At 43.0% G+C, this 25208-nt stretch overlaps 1 protein-coding gene across 1 annotated transcript; it reads right to left on the bottom strand.

Moving 5' to 3' along the window:
- Positions 1-6310: 6310 nt before the first annotated feature.
- On the bottom strand, positions 6311-17103 carry METRNL (meteorin like, glial cell differentiation regulator). The gene is made up of 4 exons (XM_075279269.1): positions 16823-17103; positions 15132-15520; positions 7329-7388; positions 6311-7193 (listed from the first exon to the last, which is right to left on the bottom strand). Exons 1-4 carry the CDS (start codon positions 16918-16920, stop codon positions 6877-6879), a joined length of 864 nt encoding a protein of 287 aa, XP_075135370.1. The 5' UTR covers positions 16921-17103; the 3' UTR covers positions 6311-6876.
- Between the last annotated feature and the right edge of the window lie 8105 nt (positions 17104-25208).

Genomic DNA, 25208 nt, shown 5'->3' with positions numbered 1-25208 from the left:
TGCAGGACATAAGGTGGTCACGTCTGGTCTCCTGGCATGCAGGACATAAGGTGGTCAGCTCTGGTCTCCTGGCATGCAGGACATAAGGTGGTCACGTCTGGTCTCCTGGCACGCAGGACATAAGGTGGTCACGTCTGGTCTCTGGGCACGCAGGACATAAGGTGGTCAGCTCTGGTCTCCTGGCATGCAGGACATAAGGTGGTCAGCTCTGGTCTCCTGGCACGCAGGACATAAGGTGGTCAGGTCTGGTCTCCTGGCACGCAGGACATAAGGTGGTCAGCTCTGGTCTCCTGGCACGCAGGACATAAGGTGGTCACGTCTGGTCTCCTGGCACGCAGGACATAAGGTGGTCAGCTCTGGTCTCCTGGAACGCAGGACATAATGTGGTCAGCTCTGGTCTCCTGGCAGGCAGGACATAAGGTGGTCAGCTCTGGTCTCCTGGCATGCAGGACATAAGGTGGTCAGGTCTGGTCTCCTGGCACGCAGGACATAAGGTGGTCAGCTCTGGTCTCCTGGCACGCAGGACATAAGGTGGTCAGCTCTGGTCTCCTGGCATGCAGGACATAAGGTGGTCAGGTCTGGTCTCCTGGCACGCAGGACATAAGGTGGTCAGCTCTGGTCTCCTGGCACGCAGGACATAAGGTGGTCAGCTCTGGTCTCCTGGCAGGACATAAGATGGTCACGTCTGGTCTCCTGGCACGCAGGACATAAGGTGGTCAGCTCTGGTCTCCTGGCACACAGGACATAAGGTGGTCAGCTCTGGTCTCCTGGCATGCAGGACATAAGGTGGTCACGTCTGGTCTCCTGGCATGCAGGACATAAGGTGGTCAGCTCTGGTCTCCTGGCATGCAGGACATAAGGTGGTCACGTCTGGTCTCCTGGCACGCAGGACATAAGATGGTCACGTCTGGTCTCCTGGCACGCAGGACATAAGGTGGTCAGCTCTGGTCTCCTGGCATGCAAGACATAAGGTGGTCACGTCTGGTCTCCTGGCACACAGGACATAAGGTGGTCAGCTCTGGTCTCCTGGCACACAGGACATAAGGTGGTCAGCTGTGGTCTCCTGGCATGCAGGACATAAGGTGGTCACGTCTGGTCTCCTGGCATGCAGGACATAAGGTGGTCAGCTCTGGTCTCCTGGCATGCAGGACATAAGGTGGTCACGTCTGGTCTCCTGGCACGCAGGACATAAGGTGGTCACGTCTGGTCTCCGGGCACGCAGGACATAAGGTGGTCAGCTCTGGTCTCCTGGCACGCAGGACATAAGGTGGTCAGCTCTGGTCTCCTGGCACACAGGACATAAGGTGGTCAGCTCTGGTCTCCTGGCACGTAGGACATAAGGTGGTCAGCTCTGGTCTCCTGGCACGCAGGACATAAGGTGGTCAGCTCTGGTCTCCTGGCACGCAGGACATAAGGTGGTCACGTCTGGTCTCCTGGCACGCAGGACATAAGGTGGTCGGGTCTGGTCTCCTGGCAGGACATAAGGTGGTCACGTCTGGTCTCCTGGCACGCAGGACATAAGGTGGTCAGCTCTGGTCTTCTGGCAGGACATAAGGTGGTCACGTCTGGTCTCCTGGCACGCAGGACATAATATGGTCAGCTCTGGTTTCATTTATAGCAAGACATGCAGTGCCCAGGTCTGATCTTCTAGCTTGTAAATGGTCCAGTCTAACGTTCTATCTTACATTGAATAAGATGATCAAGGCTAGTTTTCTCACTTGAAGGAAATATGACGGCCAGGCCTGGTTTCTTGGCATGGAGCGCTTAAGATGGCCAGGTTTGGCTTTGTAGTTTACAGGGGATAAGATGGGAGGTCTGGTGTGCAAGCATATAGAGCATACAATGATCAGGTCTGATTTTCTAGCTTGCATATCATAAGATGGTCAGGTTTGGTGTCCTAGAATATAGAACATAAGATGGTCAGGTCTGGTGTCCTAGAATATAGAACATAAGATGGTCAGGTCTGGTGTCCTAGAATATAGAACATAAGATGGTCAGGTCTGGTGTCCTAGAATATAGAACATAAGATGGTCAGGTCTGGTGTCCTAGAATATAGAACATAAGATGGTCAGGTCTGGTGTCCTGGTATATAGAACATAATATGGTCAGGTCCCGTGTCCTAGCCTATAGGACGTAAGATGGTCAGGTCTGGTGTCCTAGAATATAGAATGTAAGATGTTCAGGTCTGAGGTCCTAGTATATAGAGCATTAGATGGCCAGGTCTGGTGTCCTACAATATAGGACATAAGATGGTCAGGTCTGGTGTCCTGGCATAAAGATGATGACTACAACCAAGTCTGTTTTTCTAACTTCCAAGGTATAGTCTAGTTTCCCAACTTGCAGGCCATACAATGCCCAGGTTGGTCTTTCTAGCTTGCAGGGCTTGAGGTCTTCAGTTCTGATTTCCACCAAGTAATCAAGATATCTAGTCGAGATGGTGATGTATGGTTGACCAAACCATGGAAATATCAGATGACCAGGCTGGCCTCTCATTAAGTAGATGGACAAGATGCCTAGTTCATGGTACGCATAAAATTAAGATGACTTGTCTTACTCCATGTATGGAAACAAGATGGTTGTGTCTCACATTAAGGTTTGGCATCTCAGCAGCATGGATGGTCATCTCTCGTAGAACAGAGCTGCAACAACACATAGTTATACCTTCATCCTAGCACGTAGGAGCTGAATACTCCCTGACATTACAATCTGTCCTGGTGATGTTAGGTGTCTTAATATCCATCATTAAGTTCTACCCAAGATTTCCACGGCTGGTGGCCTAATGTAGAGGCCTACAAGATTTCCATGTTTCATCTTCAGGGTCTCAGTAAGCCATGCATTCTACTATATCGTGTAGGGTTCCTGTTTTCCCACTTAGCAGCACAATGTGTAAGAATGCTAAAGGTACAAGATGACCGTGTCCTATCTACAACACAACATGGCTGCGCCTTTTCTCCCAGGGTTGGGGGAGGAGAAAGTTTTACTGCAAGGTCTAGTGACTTCTTTCTTGCAGACAATAAGGTCAGCAGGTGGCTCATTCCTACACTTCTCTGACTTCCTCCATCCCTCCCCCAACACTTCATTCCTGAGGCCCATAGTCTCCAACCTGTAGAGGAAGAGCCGTCCTGCAGATTAGTCCCCTGTTCACTTCATTGAACATTCACACACAGTTACATTGTCTCCTTCCAGTCGAATATAAAGGAAAGTCATCCTCCATCTATAAACACTTCAACGACTCCTCTAATATGGCAGCAAAGAGTAATTCTGGACATGTTGTTTTTGAGCATGGCATGACTAATGGTTTGCAGCCTGGCTCAGTGGTTAATACTGCAGCGTTGGACTCCAAGGCTCGAATCCAGCCACAACATCTGCAAGGAGTTTGTATGTTCTTCCAGTGTTTGGTGAGTTTCTGCAGACTCCCACCGTGACAGTATGGACAATCACTGATATACATCGTTGCAAAAAGTGTCACCTGTCTTCGGAGAGGTGCAAGGAATAGATAGCTGATCACTCAAGATCTAGAACTGGTCCTGTGCATTGGGCAAACCAACCACCTAATGTGTGCGGGGTCCTCCCGACTATCCTCTAATGTTGATGGAGAAATGGAGCAGGTAGTTGGATTTCAACAAGTCCTATCCTTTTGTTCTTAGGGGTAGATACACCGATGCCAGAGGAGTCTGGAGACAAGAGGTGTCTAGAAGAAATTTTTTTCTGATCTCAACCCATTGAGAGGAATCAGTTGTTGGCTTGGCATACATGGAAGATGGCTATCGATGGCGCCTCTGGTGACAGCTTAACCCTGAGAACAAAGGGATTGGGTATGTTGATGTTGCACTACCTGATCCTTCTGTCCCACATCTATCATCAGGACACCCGTAGACCCTCAAATTATCACATGTTCTCCAAAGGGAAGGATCCAAAAGTGGCTTCTGTCTCAGTAGAGCTCACCTGTACAAGGGCTAAAGAGTCAACGAGGACTCAAGGTCTAAAGTGACCAAGGAGTATCTGCCAAAACCATGGATTTCAACAGGACAGGCCAATATATATGTGTGAGGACCTACCAACGTATCCTAATGTTGGGGAGAAAAGAAGCAACCAGTTGGATTCCAACATGCCCGATCCTTTTGTTCTTAGGGTAGACAAGCCACTGCCAGAGGAGTCTGGAGGACAAAGGTGTCGGTGCTGAGGACATGTGGACTGCTTGGCGGAATATGGCAAAATAGCTGAAATAACTCAAAGACAGCCATTACTTGTGACCACCTCACCAAGCATATAGGTGTCCTGAGTGCATAAGGTGAGAGCTGCCCTCAGATGTCTCTCCAAACAAAAACATTGGTCATGTTGACATCTGCAGCCCAGTCTTTTGGTCCCATTACATCCACCATCAGCCAGAGCTTGGACACCACCATACACATTAGATGGCAGGTTTTGCAGAAATTGACAGGTTCCGCCTGGGTGTATGGGCAGCTTCTAGAAAGTTACTGATTCCAGCTCCTGAACCCTTCCCCAATAAACAGGACTTTTTGCTATAACGCAGTTCCGATAAGAAGCCCAGAGAACACACACAAAGTGGAGACTGGCACACGCAGGGGCACACAAGCTCCAAGCTCACACACTCACATTCCCTGGCATCGTCACTGTTATTTCTGGAGCGATGTCACCAGACAATGGGGTCTTTCTTCTCCAATGACATCACTTACAGGAAGGACCGTCCCGAGGTCTCAGTGCTCTCATCTGTTCTCATTGATTTAGTGCGGATTAAAAATGATTAACTGGAAATTAAGAAACATCCGCACATAAGAAGAAAGACTTTGTATCTGTGGCCCAATGTCCGAAGCCGCAAGCTTGTGCAGAAACTGCTGCCGTCCCCTCCTGGCTGGAGCCATGAACAACGTCCCCGGAGGACAGTATGGCTAGGGAACCAAAATCCTGCCGGTGGAGCCACTAGAAGATGAGATCAGTCAACACCAACAATGGTGGACAGGCTCTAGATGGCTGGAATTGGTGGAAGGGAAGGTATGTTTAGGTTGCCATCTTGTAGGAAGGAACTCTGACAACAATCTGGTTTGGCACTTGAGCCAGAGGTTCACTTTGAGGTCCTAGCCCTGGTAAAATGGCTTGGTGGTTTCCTATTGACATTGAGCACCCATGAACACATCTTCGATTCCGCAGTTGAACAGGGTGGTAGGGATCAGGTGTATGGAAAGATCCTACACAACAGCAAATCTTATGTAGAGACATGGGGACTATTCTACTGGTAGATTCTTGAAAGCCGCCAAGCAGGACACCTCACCTGCGGCATTGGGTGGTATCAATGGGGTAGTAGAACAATACGAAGGAAGGAAGAGCCCATTTCACTCCATTGATAAGATAGGTCATCTAGTCCAGTGTGGCCCACCAAAGAAGGAAGCAAGTCCCGAATGGGAATGAAGCATTAAATGGCATCCATATTTGGGGTACCCTCCTCTACTAACTGAGAAGCGCCTATTACAATCTTTTAGAAAGTTTTTTTATGCCATTAATACATACAAAATTGGTTAATCTGAATCCAAGAATATATGTGTAAAATGCAGCACTGAACCTGTAGTCGTTCCTCAGGGGAGGGGCTTCCACTAGCAACCAATCAGAACACACCCTTTCCGAGCTGCTTGGCAGTCAAACTGAATCTGATTCCCTGTTGTAGTCAAAACTCTTCCCACTGTGAAAGGAACCTAAAATCTATCGGCCCTATCCCAAGGCTTCATGGGAGCCATATAATGGGATTTACCGCTCATGTTTAAGACTCTTCACCATATAAGTGGAAACATGGATATCATCTTGAAGAAATAAACCCAATGGAGTTCATTAAGTAGGTTTATGAAAATTAGAGGATTTTTAAAATTTAATTAAAATTTTGGGTAAGTAACTCTCCCTAATTCCGGATCACCTACATAGTATCATCCCATTTTCTAATTCAGGATCAGTAACCGACGTGGACCCGGAAGGTTACAACCCAGGCGATCACCAAAGAGAGCATTTTTCCTCTAGCGGCCACTACAGGAGAAGTGCGGTATTACATCACCTACTAAAATGTATGCTGTAGCCCCTCCCACTTCTAGGCCCCTCCTCCTTAGGACATCCCTATACTCCAATGGGCCATCTAAACTGTGTAACCCTTAAAGGGCTGAGATACAGACTAGCAGCCGTATCTCCTCCCTCACCGACCTGTGGTTGTCGGGTTGGGGAGGAGGTAATTTTTTTCGGACCCAACCTTTGCTTGGAAACAGTCACATGACCAATGTAAATTAAATTCTAAGGGTTTTTATTTCACCAGAATTTAAAAAAAAAAAAAAAAAATCACCAACAATTCTCCAGCCTGTGCAAAATGGCAGACCACGATTGTACAATAAAATTTTTTTTAAAAAAACAAAAACAAAAAAAAACAGATTCTCTTCAGTCATTTCTTTCATAAGAAACATTCTCAAAGAAAATTTACACCGAGCTTTTTACAAAGCATGTTATAAAAAAACAACAACAACGACAACGTCCACCTTGGCGCCATTTATACACCTCCGCCATGCCGGCCTGCTACGCGCACGATTAACCCATTAGTAACGGCAGTTTCTTCTTAAGACTCAAGTCCTTATATATATATAAAAAAAAAAAAATAAAAAAAATAATTTAAATTTTCAGTAAGACTCAAAAAAAAAAATGGCGTCCCGTGCAGCGCGGCTCGTACCTCCGACACGTTAGTGTAACAGTGTCCACCCATTGGTGGGGCCGGGCGGTCTCCGGGTCCTCCGACGAGTATAAATCCTTCTGTACTGATCATCGGCCGGTCCCGACGACGTCTGAAAGTCAATACGTTTTTTTCGTTTTTTTTTTTCCAGGTGACGTCCTTCAGTCTGTGACGATGTCACAAGGGTTAAGTCCCTTCGAGTTCGCTTCTTGATATATCCTTTGGAAATCCCTATATCGGGGTGCGCATCCAAGTCGGGGCTCCCCAAAGTGCATACGTCCGGTGAACAAGAATTCGCCCGAACCGGCTTTGACGCCGCACTCGAGCGGCGTCTTAATGTGTCCTTCCCAGCCGTGACCTTCTCTGCTGGGGCGAAAGATCTTCGTTTTCTGTCTATAAAGTTTGTCGACTGAAACGTTGATGATGGAGTCTTGTCGTTCCACGTCCGTCGCCACCTCCGAGATGGAACCTTTCACCACTAGAAGGGAATAAAATCCGTTAATACAAAAAACGTACAAAACAGGACGAATTTACAGGAATTTTAAGCGCCTCCCCCCCATGCTTTACACTGAAGCCCCGCTCATTGGCATCGATTTATACATAATATACTCACCGAAGTCACTAATGCACACGGCTAACAGGACCTCGGTGTCGCTGCACGGCCGGCAGGGATCTGCAAAAGAAAAACAGACGAGATAAGTGCACACGGAATAATGGGGCCTTTCATCGCGCTTTGCTGCCGCTGCAAAATTTTCTCATTTCGCATTGTATTTCACAAGTCAAAGTGGAATTCTGGGGATGGAGAATTTGTAGAAACCCGATTGATGTAAGCCATGTTTGCCCACGCTCGGCGGAACACAATCTCTGCATTGTCTCATTACACAAACTTACATTACTAGGACAAATTGGGAGGGGGGGGGGGGGGGAGTCAAAATTTTTCCAAAAAATTCAAAAGCAGGATTTAAGAGATAAATTGCAAAATTAAGGTGCCGATACTAGGAGATGAATATTCTTCTATGTCTTTTTGTACCTGAACAGACTCAAAAAGCGACAACCGATTCCTAATCCAGACACAGGGGGCAATAGAGAGCACAGAACAAAGCTCCTCCCACTGAAGGAATCGGGAGACCATTTAATATTAAAAAATATATAAGATATTTAACTTTCTGGTAATTTATATATGAATAAATGTCTTCACCCCACAACACAGAACATCTGCTGTGAATATCAGGGGTCAGAGGAATCGCCCTTTAAAGGGATCCTAGCATTAAAACTCAATTTTTTTGTCCCTTAAGAAAGGCTATTCTTCTCCTACCTTTAGAGGTCTTCTCCGGGCCACCATTCGGTAGAAATCCCAGTTTTCATCGGTATGCAAATGAGTTCTCTCGCAGCACTGGGGGAGGACCCCAGCGCACAAACAGCACTGGAGGTGTCCCCAATGCTGCCAGAGAACTCTCCTCCATCTTCTACAGGAATGTCCTCTTCACACATCTTCTTCCGGGGGTTGCCTTCAAACTTTTAGGCCTTGGGCAGTCGACTGCGCATGCCCGCCGGCCACAAGAAAATGACTGCTTACACAGTATTGTAAGCGGCCATTTTCTTGTGGCTGGCAGGCATGCGCAGGCCTAGACGTTTGAAACCAGCGCCGGAAGAAGACCCGTTCCTGAAGAAGATGGAGAGTTCTCTGGCAGCATTGGAGACGCCCACAGTGCTGTTTGAGCGCTGAGAACCGCCCCCAGTGCTGCGAGAGAACGCATTTGCATACCAACGAAAACTGAGATTTCTCCCGAATGGTGGCCCGGAGAAGACATCTAAAGGTAGGAGAAGAATAGCCTTTCTTAAGGCTATTCCTACGTCTTAGGGACAGGATCCCTGATAGGATCCCTTTAACCCCCGACTTTCACCATCATGTAATATTACTCAATCCTCACATTAAGATACCTAAGATGCCGTCACTAAAAAAAAAATTCTCCCCTAGATTAGCACTAACGTCTGTGCAGTAAATCGCGGGGGATTAGGTTGTGAAATCACGCAAGGTATTCCAGTCACCTGACGAGAGAATCGCTTTATCACAAGCGGCCGACCGGATTACACAGGATCGGGGCTGCGTCCAGGTCACCATAAACACCCAGTGACAGCTCCGCTGCGGGCCCTTGTGTACAGGTGACAACTAGCAATTCATTTTTGAAATTTTTTGAGATCTTAATTTTATTTTTGGGCGATGGGCGGACAGGCAGAGTAAACTAGGCAGTGTTATTCAGAGCCGAGCAGGTTCCAAGGACGGCGAGTCGTGACCTGCAGTTTTAAGAGGTTGTTGATCGCTTAAGTGACAAGTGACTGAGCCCCGAGGACTTACAGTGCAACTTATTTCGAGTAACGCAACAAAATCTGTAGTTGTGTCAATAAAGGTCTGGCTTGACGGCCCCGGGGACAGACGATTATACACTTGCAGGAGATCGAGAGAAAAACACCTGTCGCCTGAGCACCGGAGGCCGCCATTTTGTGCGGGCACCACTGGCCATATAACAAGGACATGCATGGGATCTCTAGGATCCCGGGCACAAGTCTGCACAATATCCATAATACACAGTGACGTCAGACTGAGCATTGCGGCGCGGTGCAATCTGGCCCTTGGACCCCGCCGATGGCTCGCGTCCACGCTGGCACAGCTGTAACCATTGCTCGCTCCCAGATCGGAAGACACTACAGACAGTTGGAAGCAAAAAGGTTTGTGTCGGAACGGCAGCATGCAAATTTTCCCTGGAAGTGGCCGAAATCACCACTCGGGGTTATCCTAACAAGCATCCATTCATCGACACTGAAAAGAGCAGAGCTGCATTGCATCTCCCGAAAGCTCAGGGGACGGTAACTCAACCACGGGCCGGATAATACCAGCATTGTACAGGTCAGCTGCCAAAACCTACAGGGAAATTCTTTAAAAAAGATCCTGACAGTATCCTTAGGTAACCTGAAGCGGTCCCCACCGCACGGCCCCGTGTACATCCCTGTAATCGCTGCGCAGCCCTGGAGATGGAATTACAGCAGTATTCGCAAGTTCCAGCTGCTATAAAAGACCTGACCTGTGATCTGGAGGTTGTCAGGAGAAACATGGTAATGTGGACACTGGACCACACTTGTTGTCAGAAAGGCCAAGGAATGACTGTTCCTTGTGGAAGGACAAGATCTCAAGAGCTGCGCTCACTACACTACTGGTACAGTCACTGTGTACATACATTACATTACTTATCTTGTATTATACTCCAGAGCTGCGCTCACTATTCTGCTGGTACAGTCACTGTGTACATACATTACATTACTTATCCTGTATTATACTCCAGAGCTGCGCTCACTATTCTGCTGGTGCAGTCACTGTGTACATACATTACATTACTTATCCTGTATTATACTCCAGAGCTGCGCTCACTATTCTGCTGGTGCAGTCACTGTGTACATACATTACATTACTTATCCTGTATTATACTCCAGAGCTGCGCTCACTATTCTGCTGGTGCAGTCACTGTGTACATACATTACATTACTTATCCTGTATTATACCCCAGAGCTGCGCTCACTATTCTGCTGGTACAGTCACTGTGTACATACATTACATTACTTATCCTGTATTATACTCCAGAGCTGCGCTCACTATTCTGCTGGTACAGTCACTGTGTACATACATTACATTACTTATCTTGTATTATACTCCAGAGCTGCGCTCGCTATTCTGCTGGTGCAGTCACTGTGTACATACATTACATTACTTATCCTGTATTATACTCCAGAGCTGAGCTCGCTATTCTGCTGGTACAGTCACTGTGTACATACATTACATTACTTATCCTGTATTATACTCCAGAGCTGCGCTCACTATTCTGCTGGTACAGTCACTGTGTACATACATTACATTACTTATCCTGTATTATACTCCAGAGCTGCGCTCACTATTCTGCTGGTACAGTCACTGTGTACATACATTACATTACTTATCCTGTATTATACTCCAGAGCTGCGCTCACTATTCTGCTGGTACGGTCACTGTGTACATACATTACATTACTTATCCTGTATTATACTCCAGAGCTGCGCTCACTATTTTGCTGGTACGGTCACTGTGTACATACATTACATTACTTATCCTGTATTATACTCCAGAGCTGCGCTCACTATTCTGCTGGTACAGTCACTGTGTACATACATTACATTACTTATCCTGTATTATACTCCAGAGCTGCGCTCACTATTCTGCTGGTACAGTCACTGTGTACATACATTACATTACTTATCCTGTATTATACTCCAGAGCTGCGCTCACTATTCTGCTGGTACGGTCACTGTGTACATACATTACATTACTTATCCTGTATTATACTCCAGAGCTGCGCTCACTATTCTGCTGGTGCGGTCACTGTGTACATACATTACATTACTTATCCTGTATTATACTCCAGAGCTGCGCTCACTATTCTGCTGGTACAGTCACTGTGTACATACATTACATTACTTATCCTGTATTATACTGCAGAGCTGCGCTCACTATTCTGCTGGTACAGTCACTGTGTACATACATTACATTACTTATCCTGTATTATACTCCAGAGCTGTGCTCACTATTCTGCTGGTACAGTCACTGTGTACATACATTACATATCCTGTATTATACTCCAGAGCTGTGCTCACTATTCTGCTGGTACAGTCACTGTGTACATACATTACATTACTTATCCTGTATTATACTCCAGAGCTGCGCTCACTATTCTGCTGGTACAGTCACTGTGTACATACATTACATTACTTATCCTGTATTATACTGCAGAGCTGCGCTCACTATTCTGCTGGTACAGTCACTGTGTACATACATTACATTACTTATCCTGTATTATACTCCAGAGCTGCGCTCACTATTCTGCTGGTGCAGTCACTGTGTACATACATTACATTACTTATCCTGTATTATACTCCAGAGCTGCGCTCACTATTCTGCTGGTACAGTCACTGTGTACATACATTACTTATCCTGTATTATACTCCAGAGCTGCGCTCACTATTCTGCTGGTACAGTCACTGTGTACATACATTGCATTACTTATCCTGTATTATACTCCAGAGCTGCGCTCACTATTCTGCTGGTACAGTCACTGTGTACATACATTACTTATCCTGTATTATACTCCAGAGCTGCGCTCACTATTCTGCTGGTACAGTCACTGTGTACATACATTACATTACTTATCCTGTATTATACTCCAGAGCTGCGCTCACTATTCTGCTGGTGCAGTCACTGTGTACATACATTACATTACTTATCCTGTATTATACTCCAGAGCTGCGCTCACTATTCTGCTGGTACAGTCACTGTGTACAGACATTACATTACTTATCCTGTATTATACTCCAGAGCTGCGCTCACTATTCTGCTGGTACAGTCACTGTGTACATACATTACATTACTTATCCTGTATTATACTCCAGAGCTGCGCTCACTATTCTGCTGGTACAGTCACTGTGTACATACATTACTTATCCTGTATTATACTCCAGAGCTGCGCTCACTATTCTGCTGGTACAGTCACTGTGTACAGACATTACATTACTTATCCTGTATTATACTCCAGAGCTGCGCTCACTATTCTGCTGGTACAGTCACTGTGTACATACATTACTTATCCTGTATTATACTCCAGAGCTGCGCTCACTATTCTGCTGGTACAGTCACTGTGTACAGACATTACATTACTTATCCTGTATTATACTCCAGAGCTGCGCTCACTATTCTGCTGGTAGTTCTCCTACATTGGATAACACTATATAAGCCCCTGTACGAGCAGGGCATGTTGGGAGATTCCATGTAATAGCCCAGATATCGGCCCCTGAGCTGTATATAACACGGGGCCACACTGCTATCTATAACTAGCCATGCGCACATTAAATCCCCCAGCGAGGGCCATAATGGTATTAGAGGCCAGATAGGGGGTCGCCGGCCCTGATCCACTCGGCCGCACACCGCACTGATCTGCCTTGACGTGATCGGAGATGATTCGTTCAATTGAACCTCCCTGATGAGAAATCACAACCCCAGGACCAGACAAGTCAAATTACAGAGCGGAGGAAGAAGAGGAGGATTAGGGGACGCAGCGAGCTGACAGATTCCTCTGACACCAAAGGGCTTAACCCCAGCGGCCCCTACAAGCACCTGACCGCTTATGGCCATTGAAATCCTAAAGAGAGGAACTAGAGAGGGTGCAATTCACGAGCAGCCATCCGCAAAATGGGCACAATCCGTGCGCACTAAGGCTAGTCATGGGTACAAAATGGTTTCCAAAATATATGGACAAGCGGCTCACCCGAGCTTGTAGGATTAGGGCTAGCAAACAAAAAGCAGAGCGTGATATTCTGATTGGCTCCTAAGCCATGACACAGCCCTGCCAAAATGAGGAGAACCCGGGCCAAACAATGCGGAATCCTGGAGTTCTGTCCGCAGGGGTCTTACAGGATGACCTCTATATGTACACAGTATCCAAATAGGGGGAGGGGCAGGCCCTTCTAATTTTTGATTGCGGGCTCTTTAACACAACAATAGCCTCTAAAGGGGGTGAATCCTCTTTGGGTCCAGACAATGGCCCAAAGGAAGCAGAAGAATGTAGCATGGAGGAATCCTTAATGACCACCCCAGGGATTAGCCCCCACTCACTGCCCCCTGCTGGACATGTGGCCCAATATTACAAAAATACTCTAATCCCCCCCCCCCCCCCCCAAGTCACCCAAAGTCCTCCGAAAATTAATGACTTGTCACAAACTGGAAGGAAACGTGAAGATTTTTATCAGGGAGGTTGCGGCAACGACAACCGGCGCCTTCCAGATCTATCAAAACCCGATATCCAAGGACCGCCAGATTAGAGATAAGACTCAACCTGTACCCCTATAGAGGGGCAACCAAAAATAACCATGGCCAGTGCAGGGCTTGCTGGTACTTGTAGTTGTGGGCGCTTGTAAGACGTCACCTATTGACACTGTGTTATTAAGACGACTTAATTGTTAAGTAAACAAGGGTACGCCCAGATCCAGATTAGATTGTAAGCTTGTTTGGGCAAGGCCCTCCTTCCCATTACATCCTGCCTGCTAAGGGTTAACCTCCTGTATATTGTTATAGCCTCCTTTATGGGGGCGCAGTACATCCTTAGAGCCTGTAGGGGCTGCTATTGCACCTTCACCTTGTAACTTTTTGAAAAAAAATTTTTTTTAGATTGTTTTATCTACAAATGTATCATCCTCCCCTTAACAGGTCGGACTGTTTCTTGGCAGAAGACGCAACTTGTCACAATGTAAAGCCAAGGTGTCAAGTCTGGAAATAAACTTTTTGACCAGACAGGAGGAGGTTGGGGGAGGGGGAGATAACACCTTCTTGTTGACTCTGCCGGCCCATAAAATCCACAGCAAAGCCAAGGCTCCTTAGGTTGGAATAAGGAAAAGCAATTTTCCACGTCGGGTTAATAAGTCACCCACTAATACATTACTAATACGAAAATGCCCCAGGGGACAGGCACAGCCGGCCCAAACCGGGGGTCAATTACACTGCCCTTAGATTAGGAATCTGCATCTTGTGGCATTACTGAGTAACATTTACCCCATAAAATGCAAATAGAACAACATTTCCACAAGTGACCACAAGGGGCGCCGATGTAGCAGCTAAAATCCAGGGGGCAAAAACAGCAGCGATGGAATATGAAGGAATTTTTGGATCATAAGTGATGTCAAGACTGTGTTTAGCAGTCAGGAGACTAATGCGAGCACTTCACTAAAATGTCACTCCACGTCCTGGGCCCAGGGCGTGCCACACCAGCAGGGATCCACACCCTGGTGGTTTTGTAAATGAGTACGAGTTGGATGAATCAGGCCTCCCTGACAGCTCTAATAGTCAACCTGCCGCAGAGTAACCTCAATGACTACTATGATAGTATCTAAAGCCTGGGTGTGGGCCGGCTCATAAACACCATCAGCGGCAATTAAATGGGATAAGCGGAAGGTTAATGGTGGCCGTCATCAGATTGGAGCCAATCAGAGGCTTGCATTTCTAACCGAGCTGATGACATCATCAGTGTTAGTAAGAGTAATCATGGGGTGCTCTACTTAGTGCAGGATAATAGTATAGAAACAAGCAGGCTACACAAAAACACACAAAAAGTTGGCCAAAAATAGGACCAACTCTTAGTCTATTAGGGCCAAGACGCGGGGGACTCAGAATTAGGAGCAAAAATCTGCAAAAAGTAAATAAACCTATTTTCCTACGGAGTCACCAACAAAAAGTTCTTGCCACAAAAACATTGACATTGCTTTTCGTTTCCCCACAGCGCCACCTAGCAGCAGCTCAGGGTATGACAACAGACTCGTTGGTCTATTCCAACTTTTCTCCCCCCCTTACCAGAAACGGCGTGCAAATCCGAGAGCGTCCTCTGGCTTATGAGTTCGTACTGGAAGCTAGTGATTTTGCGGCTAATGTCCAACTGGGGCGTCGCTTCGATAAACAAGCCTCCTTGATCCAGGCTAAAGCAGTGGACTTTTTGGGGCTGGTGGTCCCCGTCCTGTACTAACAGTTTCAGTTCTCCAGTTTTTTCCAAATAAATATTCGCTCCTTTGGAGCCTACGAAAGGTTTGATACAAACAGTGAAGTGCTGAGAGTTGGAGGTCAAGGTGTTGGGGCGCAGGTTGACGATGAGCGCCCCCGTGGGGTAAAGCCATTCCACGGAACCTTCCGAGCACCGCAGGTAGACTTGTTCCACATCCTTCTTGTGGCTCTCGTGGGTCAGTCCACTGGGGAGAAGAAAGAGGAACGGGGGTTAGAAATGGGGGGGTAAAAGTCAAAAACATCAATAGATACCCTAAAAGTGAGAGGTCTACAGCCAGCCTGGACCCCAAGAGCTTGCACTCGAGGACACCACACGCTTGTGCTTGACAACGTAAAGGGTTAACGCTTATATTTTTGGTGCCTTTTCATGTTATTCCAAGGGAATCCTTGGAACCGGCAGACGTTACAGACAGTCGTATCTGTCACCTCTTATACAAGCCACACACACGGTTAAGGTTTTTCATGCGGTGCACCTCGCCGAGGTAAACAGAACCTCGCGCCTCGCTGGCGACAAGCAGTTACCCAGATATTGGTTTCATACTTGACATTTACTTGGTCCAGGGGGTGTTGAAAACAAAAACAGATGTAATCTAGTCGTCCTCCAAAAACAAAAAAAATTGTGCACAATTTTAGACTTCAAAATCCCCCTCCCCCCCTCCTCCATGCCCCCTGGACACTTCATTCTATATGCACCAGCAATCGGTGACCCGTGAAAGGGCATTCAGTCTAAGTTTGGACCATAAGGGGTTTCACGAGGAAGTTTCCAAAATTGACACCAATTTTACGTCAAACATTGTAACAGTTTTTGGAATTCTCCAAAGCAAAACTCTAAAAAAACCACCCAAATCAGATCAGTGAGACGAGGGGCCCCGATGTGTCACTCATTACTGACACCGAGCGCTGACTAATTTCTCAGAAGATGCCACCCACCGCCAGATCTAGGAAACAAAATCATGACAACTCAGAAGGAGACAAAAAAAAAAAGAGTGAGTTTTCTTCTCCTTGGAGGGGCGCAGACACCGAGCCCCATGATGGGAACATCTGATAGTCAGCTGGCTTTTACAACCCTCCAACCTTGAGCTGCCGTTACCACCCAGGACCTTTGCCTCCATCAGCTGGAGGAGACTTGAAGGAACTCCTGGAGACTTTTATAGACTGGTTAGTCCGGTCGGGACTTGTTACGGCTCTGTGGAGGGCAAAGCCCCTGGGGGTCCTGCCAGGGTGCCAATGCAGGTGTGCAGGTGCAGGTGAATATTCAAAAAGTTGACAAATATAAAAAAAAAAAAAATACACAAAAAGTTTTCCTAATCTGAGACCCTTGGGGACACATCACATAGCAAGACGTTCGGCTTCTCAAAAACTTCACTCAAAAAGTTTCTTTTGAAGGGGGGGGATGAAAGGAATGAAGTGCCCCCCTCCCCAGACCAAGGGACTGTCTACAGCTGAGACCCTTCTGCAGGAGGGGGTAACACATTGGGGTGCCTTACCTTCCTTTCCAATTGCATAGGTCACTGGAGTGCTGCGCTGAGGACCCTCTGCCAGTGACAACCACCATGAAGACGCTGAGCAGGACCCTCCTTAGCATGATGGCAAGTCACAGGGAAGCAAGGGCAAGAATAAATCCAAAAACACCCTAAGAGGCAATAATCCAAGAGGGCAGGAACAGAGCAGGGGCAGAATGTGAGGACATTGCCCAGTGCAGGAGCCGAGACGTTACCCAGGAGTTCCCAAACTTCTTCTCCCCATCACTCAGGAGCAGCAGCCCCCTGTCCGCACGCAGCGCAGTCTACACTGAGCAGCTCCAGCGCGAGCTCTCCGCACTCAGCGCGCTGGCCCCGCCCACCGGGGGCGTGCTCACTACAGGGCGTGGCTACAAGTTGTGGTCGCAGCCACCGCCTCCTCCTGAACTCCTTGGCACACTCTCCTGCTAATAGTACACACTCTGCTCGTCTACAACTCAACCCTGGAGGAAAATGAACACTGCAGCTCTGTCTTATAGACTTCAGCCTGTCCAGGAATGCACTTACTGTGTGAGGGGGGACAGATCCTTGAAGGGCTGAAAAATGAGGGATTTTTGTGTTTAAAAGAATCTAGAAAAAAATGTTCCTTAAAATAAATTCTCATAAAAGAGGAAGTTGGAGACGGGGTGTAGTTTTTGCTTTGCAGAGCACGAGCGCGTTCATACTACGGATCCTTGTAAATACAACAACTGAATTGGAAAACAAACATGAACTCCGCCTTACCCGACCCATTTTAGTGAATAGAGCCATTCACGTGTCCAGTTTTTCATGGACCAAAAGAAATTTCTTTTTGCATGCACATGTTTTTTTCTATTTTCTCTACTTGTCTTGGCCCACATGAAAATGCGTTCTACAGCCTAGTGTATTTCCATTTTTGCACCACAATTTACATCTTAGAACCAAATCTCACGGGATCCAAGTCATGAGATGGTGACCTTCCCATGCCATGAGGGGTTAGGTAGCCTTCAGGCTCAAAAGGGTGCCATTACTTTAGCAAACCCTCGGTTGACGTGTTCAGGTGACAGACGATGAGTCCACTACGGCTAATTATGCCCCAAAACCTTGATGGGGGCTGGGCCGGCAAGAGTTAGGGTAGAATTGACTCACAAGTTTGACCATCGCTCATCGGTGACCAAGGCCGAGCTTAACCATTACCAGTCAAAACTGGATCAACCCCTACATCAAGCTTTAGGTAAACGTTTGTGCCCCCTGTGGGTAAACAAGTCCTCATTTACTACTGTTTACTCAGGTGAATGGGGCTGGGGGACTGTTTATTTGTCTTGTAGGAGATGGATGGAGTTTGGGGGGAGGGGTGTATAGATTGGAAAGAAATTCAAGATAATCAGCACAGTTGTCCATCATGTCAATGGGCAAGAGATACTGATTGGTCTGAAGGTTAAAGAAAGGTTCTTCAGTGCAATGATGGACCAGAACAGGTCACCGGTGGATACAGTAAGTCTGTCTTGTAAGTATCCGAGGATGACCCGTCATTATGTCAGAACACGCCACGTCCGAGAGACTTTTTGGATACTTTTGCAGTGGTTTTGACTGAGTGGTTTAATAAACACCAGAAATTTTGAAGACCTGGAGTCTTGAGTTTGGAGCCAACCCATTAGGACATCTCTAAGGACGTTGTATGTTCTCCAGGTCTCCTCACACTTTTCAAAAACGGATTCTGTGCCAAAAACCAATGTCCTTCATGGCCGTACCTGGCAGCCCTCTCCCCCGATCCCCGCCGTACTGATGACCACTTGGACAAAAGTTGCTGTAGAGAGCTAAGGCTGTCCAGTGTCCACCTCTAAAGACAACTTATCTTCAAAGGGATCGAGCAAGAATGAGGAAATCCAAGACAATGAAGGGTCTTCCAATGGAGGGAAGTAGGAATAACATACGAATTAGAGGGGCAACTGGTCCAGCCAAAATCAGTGGGGTCAGCTGATGTCCATTTGACCCCCTTTAGTCCACCCATATTGGAGCCTCAGGCACCACGTTACGTCATATGTGTCCACCTTGGTATTGTTGTAGGGAGACTTCTCCTTTAAATGTAATCCCTTCTTTGATTCCCCTTACAAAACTTCACAATAACCCCTTGAAAAAATGATTATGAACAATCCTGTTATCTGATCCCAGGCCTAAAAATACTGAAGTCTTCTCCTCACCGAGAGCCCGACATTAATTTCCTGCCTTGTGAGATGTCAGTTACGCCAGTGATGGAACAGATAGAGGCTTTTATCTCCATGAATGGCCTCTTGTCATATTGTTATTAGAAGGGTTTTCATATATTTTCTACTTAACCGACCCCGCATGGAAGTCAGTATCAATTATCAGACTCGGGAGACAAAGCGCTGCATCAGCATTACATACACTAGGGGCTCTTAAAGGGGAAGACAAGTAGTGTTATTCAGTGGAAAAGCAGTTACAGTCAGAAACATAGGGGGCAGTATTATAGTAGTGTTATATTCTTGTATATAGGAGTATTATAGTAGTTCTATTCTTGTACATAGGAGTAGTATTATAGTAGTTATATTCTTGTACATAGGAGTAGTATTATAGTAGTTATTTTCTTGTACATAGGAGTAGTATTATAGTAGTTATATTCTTGTACATAGGAGTAGTATTATAGTAGTTATATTCTTGTACATAGGAGGTAGTATTATAGTAGTTATATTCTTGTACATAGGAGTAGTATTATAGTAGTTATATTCTTGTACATAGGAGTAGTATTATAGTAGTTATATTCTTGTACATAGGAGGTAGTATTATAGTAGTTATATTCTTATACATAGGAGTAGTATTATAGTAGTTATATTCTTGTACATAGGAGCAGTATTATAGTAGTTATATTCTTGTACATAGGAGCAGTATTATAGTAGTTATATTCTTGTACATAGGAGCAGTATTATAGTAGTTATATTCTTGTACATAGGAGTAGTATTATAGTAGTTATATTCTTGTACATAGGAGTAGTATTATAGTAGTTATATTCTTGTACATAGGAGTAGTATTATAGTAGTTATATTCTTGTACATAGGAGGTAGTATTATAGTAGTTATATTCTTGTACATAGGAGGTAGTATTATAGTAGTTATATTCTTGTACATAGGAGGTAGTATTATAGTAGTTATATTCTTATACATAGGAGTAGTATTATAGTAGTTATATTCTTGTACATAGGAGCAGTATTATAGTAGTTATATTCTTGTACATAGGAGCAGTATTATAGTAGTTATATTCTTGTACATAGGAGTAGTATTATAGTAGTTATATTCTTGTACATAGGAGTAGTATTATAGTAGTTATATTCTTATACATAGGAGTAGTATTATAGTAGTTATATTCTTGTACATAGGAGCAGTATTATAGTAGTTATATTCTTGTACATAGGAGGTAGTATTATAGTAGTTATATTCTTGTACATAGGAGTAGTATTATAGTAGTTCTATTCTTGTACATAGGAGTAGTATTATAGTAGTTATATTCTTGTACATAGGAGGTAGTATTATAGTAGTTATATTCTTGTACAGAGGAGGTAGTATTATAGTAGTTATATTCTTCTACATAGGAGTAGTATTATAGTAGTTATATTCTTATACATAGGAGCAGTATTATAGTAGTTATATTCTTGTACATAGGAGTAGTATTATAGTAGTTATATTCTTATACATAGGAGTAGTATTATAGTAGTTATATTCTTGTACATAGGAGCAGTATTATAGTAGTTATATTCTTGTACATAGGAGTAGTATTATAGTAGTTATATTCTTATACATAGGAGTAGTATTATAGTAGTTATATTCTTGTTCATAGGAGCAGTATTATAGTAGTTATATTCTTATACATAGGAGCAGTATTATAGTAGTTATATTCTTGTACATAGGAGCAGTATTATAGTAGTTATATTCTTGTACATAGGAGCAGTATTATAGTAGTTATATTCTTGTACATAGGAGTAGTATTATAGTAGTTATATTCTTGTACATAGGAGCAGTATTATAGTAGTTATATTCTTGTACATAGGAGTAGTATTATAGTAGTTGTATTCTTGTACATAGTAGTATTATAGTAGTTATATTCTTGTACATAGGAGCAGTATTATAGTAGTTATATTCTTGTACATAGGAGGTAGTATTATAGTAGTTATATTCTTGTACATAGGAGTAGTATTATAGTAGTTATATTCTTGTACATAGGAGTAGTATTATAGTAGTTATATTCTTGTACATAGGAGGTAGTATTATAGTAGTTATATTCTTGTACATAGGAGTAGTATTATAGTAGTTATATTCTTGTACATAGGAGCAGTATTATAGTAGTTATATTCTTGTACATAGGAGTAGTATTATAGTAGTTATATTCTTGTACATAGGAGGTAGTATTATAGTAGTTATATTCTTATACATAGGAGTAGTATTATAGTAGTTATATTCTTGTACATAGGAGCAGTATTATAGTAGTTATATTCTTGTACATAGGAGCAGTATTATAGTAGTTATATTCTTGTACATAGGAGTAGTATTATAGTAGTTATATTCTTGTACATAGGAGTAGTATTATAGTAGTTATATTCTTGTACATAGGAGTAGTATTATAGTAGTTATATTCTTGTACATAGGAGGTAGTATTATAGTAGTTATATTCTTGTACATTGGAGGTAGTATTATAGTAGTTATATTCTTATACATAGGAGTAGTATTATAGTAGTTATATTCTTGTACATAGGAGCAGTATTATAGTAGTTATATTCTTGTACATAGGAGCAGTATTATAGTAGTTATATTCTTGTACATAGGAGTAGTATTATAGTAGTTATATTCTTGTACATAGGAGTAGTATTATAGTAGTTATATTCTTATACATAGGAGTAGTATTATAGTAGTTATATTCTTGTACATAGGAGCAGTATTATAGTAGTTATATTCTTGTACATAGGAGGTAGTATTATAGTAGTTATATTCTTGTACATAGGAGTAGTATTATAGTAGTTCTATTCTTGTACATAGGAGTAGTATTATAGTAGTTATATTCTTGTACATAGGAGGTAGTATTATAGTAGTTATATTCTTGTACAGAGGAGGTAGTATTATAGTAGTTATATTCTTCTACATAGGAGTAGTATTATAGTAGTTATATTCTTATACATAGGAGCAGTATTATAGTAGTTATATTCTTGTACATAGGAGTAGTATTATAGTAGTTATATTCTTATACATAGGAGTAGTATTATAGTAGTTATATTCTTGTACATAGGAGCAGTATTATAGTAGTTATATTCTTGTACATAGGAGTAGTATTATAGTAGTTATATTCTTATACATAGGAGTAGTATTATAGTAGTTATATTCTTGTACATAGGAGCAGTATTATAGTAGTTATATTCTTATACATAGGAGCAGTATTATAGTAGTTATATTCTTGTACATAGGAGTAGTATTATAGTAGTTATATTCTTGTACATAGGAGCAGTATTATAGTAGTTATATTCTTGTACATAGGAGTAGTATTATAGTAGTTGTATTCTTGTACATAGTAGTATTATAGTAGTTATATTCTTGTACATAGGAGCAGTATTATAGTAGTTATATTCTTGTACATAGGAGGTAGTATTATAGTAGTTATATTCTTGTACATAGGAGTAGTATTATAGTAGTTATATTCTTGTACATAGGAGTAGTATTATAGTAGTTATATTCTTGTACATAGGAGGTAGTATTATAGTAGTTATATTCTTGTACATAGGAGTAGTATTATAGTAGTTATATTCTTGTACATAGGAGTAGTATTATAGTAGTTATATTCTTGTACATAGGAGTAGTATTATAGTAGTTATATTCTTGTACATAGGAGGTAGTATTATAGTAGTAACAATAATAATAATAATAATATATATATATATATATATATATATAAATAATAATAATAATAATAATAATAATAATAATAATAATAATAATAATAATAATAATAATAATAATAATAATATAGTAGTTTTTAAGAAGATGAAATAAAGAAGTTGTTTTAAAGCTCTGAGTTGCGGACCCTTACATCAAAGCTGCGGTTTTGAAAAAACTATTTTGTAGTTATATTCTTGTACATAGGAGCAGTATTATAGTAGTTATATTATTGTACATAGGAGTAGTATTATAGTAGTTATATTCTTGTACATTGGAGTAGTATTATAGTAGTTATATTCTTGTACATTGGAGTAGTATTATAGTAGTTATATTCTTGTACATAGGAGCAGTATTATAGTAGTTATATTCTTGTACACAGGAGCAGTATTATAGTAGTTATATTCTTGTACACAGGAGCAGTATTATAGTAGTTATATTCTTGTACATAGGAGCAGTATTATAGTAGTTATATTCTTGTACATAGGAGCAGTATTATAGTAGTTATATTCTTGTACATAGGAGCAGTATTATAGTAGTTATATTCTTGTACATAGGAGTAGTATTATAGTAGTTATATTCTTGTATATAGGAGCAGTATTATAGTAGTTATATTCTTGTACATAGTAGTATTATAGTAGTTATATTCTTGTACATAGTAGTATTATAGTAGTTATATTCTTGTACATAGCAGTAGTATTATAGTAGTTATATTCTTTTACACAGGAGCAGCATTATAGTAGTTATATTCTTGTACATAGGAGCAGTATTATAGTAGTTATATTCTTGTACATAGGAGCAGTATTATAGTAGTTATATTCTTGTACATAGGAGTAGTATTATAGTAGTTATATTCTTGTACATAGGAGTAGTATTATAGTAGTTATATTCTTGTACATAGGAGTAGTATTATAGTAGTTATATTCTTGTACATAGGAGTAGTATTATAGTAGTTATATTCTTGTACATAGGAGTAGTATTATAATAGTTATATTCTTGTACATAGGAGGTAGTATTATAGTAGTTATATTCTTGTACATAGGAGTAGTATTATAGTAGTTATACTCTTGTACATAGGAGTAGTATTATAGTAGTTATATTCTTGTACATAGGAGTAGTATTATAGTAGTTATATTCTTGTACATAGGAGCAGTATTATAGTAGTTATATTCTTGTACATAGAGGACAGTATTATAGTATTTTTGTACATTGGGTGGTATGATGATGTTAGGCTTCGGACTATATCCATATCATATACTATAGGCAGAGTATAATTACTTGTTAATACTTCTCCTATTCTGTGTGCCGGGGAAGGTATTTTCGGTATACATTCAGCCGCCCTCGTGGCAGTATACTTAACAAACATTTCCGATCAGAGAGCTGCACAAACACCACTGGCAGCTTTGTTCATATTTACAGGAGTCCATGGAAAACAATGTCACTTTCCACATCATGGCTGAAGAAAAAAGTAAACTCTGCAGAGTAAATATACAATAGACTCTCCTTGTCCTGAAGGCCAATGGGCGGCCATTTTTGTTTTGTCCTGGCAGGCAGTAAGGGTTAATTAGAAGCCCCTGGCTCTCTGGTCCTTCCATCAGATTGAGGTCTGCAGTGAGGCGCCTGCTGTTATTATTTCACTCCGCGGTCTCCTCGTATTATTTGGTTTGTCGGTTTTGCAATGACCAGGACGCTGTGAGGCGTTGCCCTCTGGGCGGACCAAAAATATGCCACTTCCAAGGTGGTCCAAGCCGAAAGGCCCCTAATATAAACAGGAATCTTGTTGTTTGCTTGTTTTAAGAGGAGATCTGCCTGAAGACATGTTGTGAGCTCTAACCTGCGCCGCCTTAGACGTCTCCTGCTGACTTGTTGGTTCATGGAGTTATTCTGTATTGTACAGGCGGCCATTCTGCCCACCGCTGGCCAATCACGCTGCGGGCAAGCCAAAATGTGCAAGGGCGGAACATTACCAACTTCTCCAACTTGTCTCATGGATGACACGATATCTGACATGACACGGTTAGTGACAGAGGGTCCACATCTAGAAGCATATAGATAGACTTAGGCCTGATTCACATCTGCGTTCGGTATTAGGAGTCCCCTGACGGAAAACCAAACGAATTAAAAAGCGGGGATCAATGAAACCCATTATAGTCTATGGGGTCCATGTGTTTTCCGCACAGTATCCATCAGCGGACTGTAATACATATGATATAGTTGGATACGGCGGCTCAGCGGACTGTAATACATATGATATAGTTAGACACGGCGGCTCAGCGGACTGTAATACATGTGATATAGTTGGATACGGCGGCTCAGCGGACTGTAATACATATGATATAGTTGGATACGGCGGCTCAGCGGACTGTAATACATATGATATAGTTGGATACGGCGGCTCAGCGGACTGTAATACATATGATGTAGTTGGATACGGCGGCTCAGCGGACTGTAATACATATGATGTA

Source organism: Leptodactylus fuscus, chromosome 6, assembly GCF_031893055.1.
Source record: "Leptodactylus fuscus isolate aLepFus1 chromosome 6, aLepFus1.hap2, whole genome shotgun sequence".
Taxonomy (NCBI): domain Eukaryota; kingdom Metazoa; phylum Chordata; class Amphibia; order Anura; family Leptodactylidae; genus Leptodactylus; species Leptodactylus fuscus.
This window is presented reverse-complemented; position numbering and strand designations above follow the sequence as displayed.